The 9,486-nt window shown below is 42.2% G+C and overlaps 1 protein-coding gene across 1 annotated transcript in view; it reads left to right on the top strand.

The window, feature by feature from the left end:
- Positions 1-7,516: 7,516 nt before the first annotated feature.
- Positions 7,517-9,486, top strand: part of SLC26A3 (solute carrier family 26 member 3) — a gene marked incomplete at its 5' end in the record, with an annotated part of 31,366 nt that continues 29,396 nt past the window's right edge. Inside the window, one exon of the mRNA XM_081958436.1 lies at positions 7,517-7,647. Coding sequence (XP_081814562.1) covers positions 7,517-7,647 — 131 coding nt within the window. The remainder of the gene's footprint in view (positions 7,648-9,486) is intronic.

Genomic DNA, 9,486 nt, shown 5'->3' with positions numbered 1-9,486 from the left:
CACCTGATGAATTTGGGGCAAAGTGCCAGGATCGTACATGGGGAGGGAAAGAGGAGCGCATGGGAGGGGGCAGGGATGATGGGCATGGGAGTAGGGGGAAGAAAAGCCCCTCTCAATGGCTCCTTGTCAGACAAGCGCTTCGACATCTATAAATACCTGGTTAATGCCTGGTTATCAGCTAGTTATCTATATTTAGAATTCCCTTTCTATCAGGAACTCAAGGAGATCTACACAACCTTTTCACAGCTCTATTTTTTTTTCTGCACAACCACAAACTTAGGAGTTATATTCTTCATATTTAAATATATGTATATCTTTTGTAAATATTATGGAACATCATGGGACCAACGTTGATTCCTGCAGAGATGTTCTGCATGGCAGCTAAACCTTTCAAAGTACCAGAAGACCCAGAGAAATGGATATTTTGAATAAATCTAGAAGGCACCAACTGCTCTGTGGAATCCTTGGATTGGGAGCTCCTAATGGACTTTGTCAACTGTCCTTTCAACCTTTGTGAGGCTGAAGCTGTGATGGAAGGCTTACTGAAGACACATGGTCCATCTACGGTGATTCCTGGAGAAACGTAGAATCATAGGACCGGAAGGAGCCTTGGAGGTCTTCAGAATCAATCTCCTGCCCAAGGACGACATTCTTATAAGGCATCCCAAACAAGTGGTTGTCCAATTTTTTCTTGAAAACCCCCAGCGATGGAGCACCCATAACTCCAAGCTTTTCCATTGTTCTCACTGTCAGGAAATTTCTCCTCAGTTCCAGATTGGTAAAGGTAAAGGTTCCCCTTGTACATATGTGCTAGTCGTTCCCGACTCTAGGGGGCGGTGCTCATCTCCGTTTCAAAACCGAAGAGTCAGCACTGTCCAAAGACGTCTCCATGGTCATGTGGCCGGCATGACTCAACGCCGAAGGTGCACGGAACGCTGTTACCTTCCCACCAAAGGTGGTCCCTATTTTTTCTACTTGCATTTTTTACGTGCTTTCGAACTGCTAGGTTGGCAGAAGCCGGGACAAGGAACGGGAGCTCACTCCATTACGCAGCACTAGGGATTCGAACCGCTCAACTGCCGATCTTCTGATCGACAAGCTCAGCGTCTTCGCCACTGCCTCCCATTGGATTGGATCACTCTTCAAAACAAACTTCCACTCATTGCTTCTTGTCCTGCCTTCTGGTATTCTTTGGAGAATAAGTCAACCCCATCTTACTTAGGATAGCCCCTCAAGTATTGGAAGACAGTTATCACAACCCTAAACCTAGTTAACCTAAGCTAAACATACCTAGTTCTCTTAACTGTTCATCATAAAGTTTGGTTCTCACACCTCTTATCATCTTTGTTGCTCTTCTCTGCACAAAGAGAAAGAGAGAGGGGAAAGGGGGAGAGAAACAGAGAGAGAGAAAGAGGGGGGAGGGAGAGAAACAGAGAGGGTAGGGGGAGAGAGAGCAGGAAGAGAGAGGGATGAAGGGAGAGAGAGAGAAAGAGAGGGAGGGCAGGGAGAGAGAAAGAGGAGGGAGGGAAGAAAGAGAGAGGGAAGAGGAGAGAGAGAAAGAGAAAGAGGGAGGGGGAGAGAGGGAGCGAGAGAAAGAGAGAGGGAGAGAGAAAGAGAGGGAGGGAGAGAGAGAGAAAGTGAGGAGAAAAAAAGAGAAAGAGATAATAAGTGAGCTGGATTATAATATCCAGCATTTCTAACCACCGAAACGGCCTTGCTTTTGAACCTTATTGGGTTAGATACAGGCACAGGGGGATTTGAAAGAGTATTTTCCATTCAGATCCTGAATTCAGATCGCATTGGATTATCATTTACTGCATGGACCATATTCTATTTCTACAGATTTTACCGTATGAAACTTTAGACCAAGTTTCTTCCGCCGGGTGTCCACCTATCTGTTGGATATTCACAGATAGTCTTCCAAAGGTCCACAAACTTTGATGAGAAACAAAAGTACAACTTTTTTTTTAACTAACCACTAAGTGAAATGTCATTTTTCATTCAATGATTTCCAAGCAGGCAACAAAGTAGTTTATGGCCTTTAAAGTCGAACAGTGTTTGCAAACTTCAAAAAAAGAAAAGAAAAGAAACGCCCACCACACAAAATTATTATACTCTAAAAAGTGTTACTTTTTAACTTGCTACGGGTTTAATGATTCATAAAGTGGCCCGTACATCACTATATTATATTTTTGTTTTTGTAATCATTCGGTAACTGTATTTGAGCATAATTGGTTTCCTTTGTAATGCTGTTTAGAATAGAATAGAATAGAATAGAATAGAATAGAATGGGATGGAGTAGAATAACAGAGTTGGAAGGGACCTTGGAGGTCATCTAGTCCATCCCCCAGGATCTTATCCCTAGCCAATTATACAATAAATCCCATACGGAGTAGTATTCAGATTCGTCTTTCTCTTTGAGTTCTTTCGTGAGCCTATCCATCTCTGCACATTCCAATATTTTTTAATTACATTTTCTTCTGTTAGTATATAATTATTTCTCCAGTTTTCTGCGAATATAATTCTCGCTGCCCTAACGATGTGTAAAATTAAGTATGTAACATTTTTTTCACAATTTCCTTTTATAATCCCTAACAAAAATAATTCGGGTTTTAGTGCAATTTGATGTGTAGTAATCTCCTCTAGCCAATCTTTTTTTTCCCCAATACTTTTTCGCAGCTGGGCACGTCCACCACATCTGGTAGTATGTTCTATGTTGTTTGTTGCATTTCCAGCAGATAGGGGAACACTCCGGGAACATTTTTGCAATTCTCGCTGGTGGAAGGTGCCATCTGTAGAACATCTTGTACATGTTCTCTCTATAAGCCGTTGCCATCGTTAATTTGTAGTTTATTTCCCAATTTTTTTCCCATTCCGCCAATTCTATACTATGCCCAAAATTTATCGCCCATGTTATCATCGTTTCTTTCACAGTTTCTTCTTCCATTTTAAATTTTCATAAGTAGCGATATATTTTTTTAATCAATTTTTCTTCGGTTCCCTGCAAAATTTTATCCACCTCTTGCGGCTCCTTATAGAATCCCTCTCTTTCCATGTCTTTTTTATACCTTGCCTGTATTTGTAAATAGGGCCACCAGCCAATATCTATTCCCTCGTCTTTCAGTTCTTGCCTTGTTTTTAGCCTTTCTTGGTTGTCTAATATGTCTTTATATCTTGTTATCTTGCTTATGTCCAATACGTTCGGGTATATGAGAGCTTCCATGGTGGATAGCCAGGTTGGGATTTTATTATAATGTTTTGTTTTGATTTTTTAACCATGTTTGTAGTAGAGCTTTTCTAATTAAATGTTTTTGGAAATAGCTATGAATCTCGTCTTTCCCATCCCAGATAAAGGCGTGCCAACCCAATTCCAAATTATAACCTTCTATTGTTAATAATCTTCTGTTTTTTAAATTGAGCCAGTCCTTTATCCAGGTGAGAGATGATGCTTGGTAATAAAGCTCCCAATCGGGAAGTCCGAATCCTCCGCTTTCTCTAATGTCTTGTAACAATTTTAATTTAATTCGTGGTTTTTTTCCCCTGACCAAATAAACCGTGCAATTAATTTATTTAAATCTATGAAAAAAAATTTCCCTAGGCTAATCAGCACCACTTGAAATAAAAATAAAAATGTTGGTCGTATATTCATTTTAATGATGGCAATTCTTCCCATTAAGAATATTTGTAGTTTGCTCCAATTTTCCAGATCTTTCTTAATTTTCTGAATCGTTTTAACATAATTATCTTCTTTAATTGTTGAGCATTTCCCTGTCAGCCAAATTCCTAGATACTTTACTTTTTTTGTTATTTGCATTCCATGTTTTCCTCTAATTCTTGCTCCTGTTTTTTAGTACAATTCTTCGTAATGATCTTTGTTTTGTTCTTATTAATTTTAAGTCCCGCTACCTTACCGAATTCCTCTATTTTTTGGATTAATTTAATTCCTGATTGTAATGGATCCTCTAATATGAATACCATATCATCCGCAAATGCCTGTGTTTTATATTCCTCTTTTTAAATTTTTAATCCCTTTATTTCTTGATTATTTCTAATTTCTGTTAGTAGAACTTCCAGTGATAGTATAAATAATGAAGGTGTCTCACTCCTTTCCATATCTTAACTTTTTCTGTAGTGTCACTATTTATTATTATTTTTGCTGTCTGGGCCGAATAAATTGATTCTATCATTTTTATATTTTTTTCTCCAAATCTCATCATTTGTAACCGTGTGATTATAAAATGCCAATTCAAGTTATCAAACGCCTTCTGGGCGTCTAAGAAGACCAGTGCAACTTGTTTTCCCAGATTCTCTTCATAATATTCTAGTGTATTTATAATTATGCTCATATTGTTTTTTAATTGACGTTTTGGTAAGAAGCCGTTTTGATCTGTGTGAATCATTTCATTTAATATTTTTTTTAAATTCGCTCTGCCATTATTGATGTAAAGATTTTAGAATCTGCGTTTAGTAAAGAAATTGGTCTGTAACTTTTTATTTGTTGTTGGTCCGAATCGTGTTTGGGTATCAATGTTATATATGTTTCCCTCTGTGATTTTGGTAACTTTGCTTCTATAAGTGCTTCATTAAATAAGTCTAAAATCACTGGTTCTGTCTGCTCTTGCGTGGTGTTACATTTCAGACTATACTTTTATAGATGCTGTTAAATTTGATGTCACTATCTGGAAGTATACATTATTATCTGCTATTTACAAGAAGATACAATAGCACTGGGCCTCTTCAGATCAAGCATTTATTTTAAAAAGCTTCTTCATTTTGTTAAGCTGTCTAGAACAATAATAAAGCAGTCTTTAAAAAATAAGTCTCATAATTTGAACCTTCTTTAGGCATTTATAGTTACTGATATCTTCTTGCAGCAAACAGCAAATAACCTGATTAGCAGAAGAAGAAAAAAATCTGCCTCTGCCTCCCAGCGATTTGCCTCCTTGTAGCAAACAGCAAGTTTCACTTTCAATTTCAGCATGGGCCTCCCGATCATCAGCTGTTTCAGGCTGCAGGGACTGCTATAGCCTATTGCAGCCTCCGCAAGCCCCATTTTCCCCGTTTGCTGCAAGGAGGTAAATTGCTGGGAGGCAGAAGCCAAAGGTTTGCGGTTGGTGATTGGGTGGGGCTACATTGAGCATATAAGACGCACCCAAATTTTCACCCTCTTTTAGGGGTGAAAGAGGTGTGTCTTATACTCCAAAATATACGGTAATAAATGTTGAGGCAAGCGATGAACAATCTGAAATTTAAATCAAGGGGTTGATTTGCTGAAGTCTTTAGCGGCCCATCTTTTAAAAGGAACATATTTTGACATGAGTATCAAAGCAGCTTCTGTCGAGATTCCCAAACTGAGGAATTTCAGTAATGCAGATAGTCCTCGACTTACAACAGTTCATTTAGGGACCGTTCAAAGTTACGACGGCACTGAAAATGTAACTGATGACTGTTTCTCATACTTACAACCGTTGTAGCATCCCATGGTCACGTGATCGAAATTCAGATGCTTGGCAAGTGACTCACGCTTATGACGGTTGCAGCATTCCGGGTGGAGGGGTGTCATCTGACCCCCTTTTGCAACCTTCTGACAAGCCAAGTCAATGGGGGGAAGCCAGATTCACTTAACAACTGTGTTACTGACTTTACAACTGCAGTGATTCATATAACAACGGTGGCAAGGAAGGCCGTAAACTGGGGCGAAGCTCACTTCACAAATGGTTCACTTAGCAACATTGATTTGGGGCTCAATTGTGGTCGTAACACAAGGACTACCTGCATTTGGATGGGAAAAATCTGAGTGGCTATAGATTATCAGCAGAGTAAATGTATTTCTTTGCTGAAAGTCTATGGAAATTCTCAGTCATCCAGGCCCTGGTTGTCCCAAAGGTGCTTTTTCAGGAGGCAAATGGAGTTTCTGGTTTTTCTTTGAAGACATTTTGCTTCTCATCCCAGAAGCTTCTTCAGCTCTGACTGGATAGTGGGGAATGGAAGGATTTATTCTCCTTGCAGACAGCTGGTCCTTTGCATCCTTTGAGAGGGTCATTGAGGCCACTTGGAGGTTTTATCTGTGTCCACAGGGTCACCTGAGTGGTGCAAATGGTTCCTGTAGTCTGCAATTTTTCCCTCTGGAAATCTGTTCGTACTCCCACATCATTCCAAGGGTCTTCATCCCAAATTGTATAGCTAAAAGTCTTTTCTTTGATGCTAATTTTAAGGCTTCAGCAGTCCAGATACAATAACCTTATTTGAATCAATAGAACTATTTGTCCAGTATAGCAAAACTTGATCGCCAGCATGATCACCAATGCCCGATGATGGATATGGAAGAAGAAGAAGGAGACGGAGAAGGAGGAGGAGGAGGAGGAGGAGGAGGAGGAGGAGGAGGAGGAGGAGAGGAGAAGAAGGAGAAAGAAGAAGAAGAGGAGGAGGAGGAGACAGGGAGGGGGAGGAGAAGAAGGAGGAGGAAGAGGAGGAGGAGAAGAGGAGGAGAGGGAGGGAGAGAAGAAGGAAGAAGAAGAGGAGGAGCAGGAAAAGAAGAAGAGGAGAAGAAGCGGAGGAGGAGGAGGAAGACAAGGAGAAGGAGAAGAAGAAGAAGAAGAGGAGGAAGAGGAGGAGGAGGAGGAGGAAGAAGAAGAAGAAGAAGAAGAAGAAGAAGAAGAAGAAGAAGAAGAAGAAGAAGAAGAAGAAGAAGAAGAAGAAGAAGAAGAAGAAGAAGAAGAAGAAGAAGAAGAAGAAGAAGAAACAAGTTGCTTTCTCATGTTCTGAGATGTTCAATTTACAGAGAACACTAAAAGGAAATGAATCTCTGCTCACTGTTACTATAAACGTCCATATAAATCCCAAACCCGCAAGCCTGGTCTCGGGTTCCACAATTTTCTCAAGTGTAAAGAACAATGCAACCCTTTGTAAGTTTGGCTCTGTTCCAAACTTTCAGGATGAAAGAACGGGCTCAAATGAAGTGGACCTGCCTGTTTTTTTTAGTTGGGTTTTTTTTTTTTGAAAGCAACAAACCTTTCCCTTTTCTCACCATGAGAACTGGAGGCACACAAAAAAGGACCTTGATCGTCCTAATCTTTGAAACCATCGACCGGGAGAGAGCCAGAAAGCTGCCTTATATTTTAACTCTTTTGTCAAAATTGTGGCGGTGGTTGGTGATGGGGATAGAGTGTTTTATTTTTCATTGCCAAAAAGTGTGAAAATGATGGAGGAGGAGGAGGAGGAGGAGGAGGAGGAGGAGGAGGAGGAGGAGGAGGAGGAGGAGGAGGAGGAGGAGGAGGAGGAGGAGGAGGAGGTGGTCGTCATCCCAGGGGAATAGAACCCTCTATTTTCAATATTATATTCCTATTCTGTTTGATCTTCAAAGGTGGCAATACTTAATTAGGGCTTCACTCAACTGTGGGCTTCAGGAAACTAAGTTATGTTTTAAAGCACACCCTGTTATTTATTCTCAAGGCTTCGGGTGATTAAAAAGATGAAGGACTCAAACAGCTACCAGAAGGCACCATTTGCCAGAGAAATGGTGGAACCTGTGAGTAGCCAATACGTGGTCACCCGACCAGTTTATTCAAATCTATCGTTCGACGAAGAGCATCAGAAGGTCCATAGGCACCATAAAACCATGGTGGATCATCTCAGATTATGCTTTAGGTAAGTGGCTTGCTTTTCTAACGTACAAGGCAGAGACAGACTTCAACGGATAATCAGAACTGCAGAAAAAACAATTGCAACCACCCTGCCTTCCATTGAGGACCTGCACACTACACGAATCAAAAAGAGGGCTGTGAAATTATCTACAGACCCTTCGCACCCTGGACATAAATTGTTTCAACTCCTACCCTCAAAACGACGCTATAGGGCACTGCACACCAAGACAACTAAACACAAGGACAGTTTTTCCCCGAACGCCATCCCTCTGCTAAACAACTAATTCCCACAACACTGTCAAATAATTTACTAAGACTGTATTACTATTCTTCTTCTCTTCCTTGCTAGTATCTATCTCTCCCCACTTATAGCCATGTTGCTTGTATCTTTCAATTATATTGTTTTTATTTGCTTTCTAGTACGATTTGATAGCTTATTAGTAACCTTGACTATCACTAAATGCTGTAGCTTTTTATTCTTGATGAATGTATTTTATTCTCTTTATGTACACTGAGAGCTTCTGCACCAAAGACAAATTCCTTCTGTGTCCAGTCCCACTTGGCCAATAAAGAATTCTATTCTATTCTATTCTATTCTATTCTGATTTCTCCTATTCTATTCTATTCTGATTTTTTGTATGATGATCTCTGGAGGGCCAGAGATAGGGGTTGTTCCTCTATCCTGGTCCTATTAGATCTCTCGGCGGCGTTCGATACCATCGACCATGGTATCCTGTTGCACCGGCTAGAGGGGCTAGGAGTCAGGGGCACCGTTTTACGGTGGTTTGGCTCCTACCTCTCTGATCGGACGCAACGTGTGTTGGCAGGGGAGCAGAGTTCGACCCGGAGGCCACTCACATGTGGAGTGCCACAGGGATCGGTGCTCTCGCCTCTCCTGTTCAACACATATATGAAACCGCTGGGCGAGATCATCCGTGGTTTTGGGGTGGGATATCATCTGTATGCTGATGATACTCAGCTATACATTTCCACCCCGAACCACCCCAATGAGGCCGTCGAAATGATGTCCTGGTGTCTGGAGGCCGTACGGGTCTGGATGGATGGCAACCGACTAAAACTCAACCCTTCCAAGACGGAGTGGCTGTGGCTTCCGGCCTCCCGGTTCAACCAGGTGCTTCCATCTCTGGCCATCGGGGGCGTCCAACTAGCCCCCATGGAACAGGTGCGCAATTTGGGCGTCCTCCTGGATGCCCGGCTGTCCATGGATGATCATGTAACAGCCGTGGCAAGGGGGGCGTTCCATCAGGTTCGCCTGATGCGCCAATTGCGCCCCTTATTGGACCGGGATGCCCTACGCACAGTCACCCATGCGCTAGTGACGTCTCGCCTGGATTACTGCAATGCTCTCTACATGGGGCTTCCCTTGAGATGCACTCGGAGACTACAGTTGGTCCAGAATGCGGCCGCGCGGGTGATTATGGGGAGGACTAGATACTCCCCTGTAACACCTCTCCTGCGCGAGCTGCACTGGCTTCCTGTGGTCTACCGAGTGCGTTTCAAGGTTTTGATTATGATCTTTAAAGCGCTTCATGGCACAGGGCCTAGTTATATGCAGGATCGCATCCTGCCCCACACATCCCTACGACCAATTCGCTCACACAGAGAGGGACTTCTCCGGGTGCCGTCCGCCAAACAGTGCCGGGGGGCGACACCCAGGAGCAGAGCCTTCTCTGTGATGGGCCCAGCCCTGTGGAATGACCTCCCCCGTGACATCAGGATCACTTCCGATCTCCGCTCCTTCCGTGTACAGCTGAAGACCCACCTCTTTCAATTATCTGGCCTGGCTCAATCGTAATTTTTCTCTTATTCCTCCTAACTGTTT

This window comes from Natrix helvetica, assembly GCF_964273705.1.
Source record: "Natrix helvetica genome assembly, chromosome: 6".
Taxonomy (NCBI): domain Eukaryota; kingdom Metazoa; phylum Chordata; class Lepidosauria; order Squamata; family Natricidae; genus Natrix; species Natrix helvetica.
Note: the sequence above shows the minus strand (reverse complement) of the source record. Positions and strands in the feature narration are given on the sequence as shown.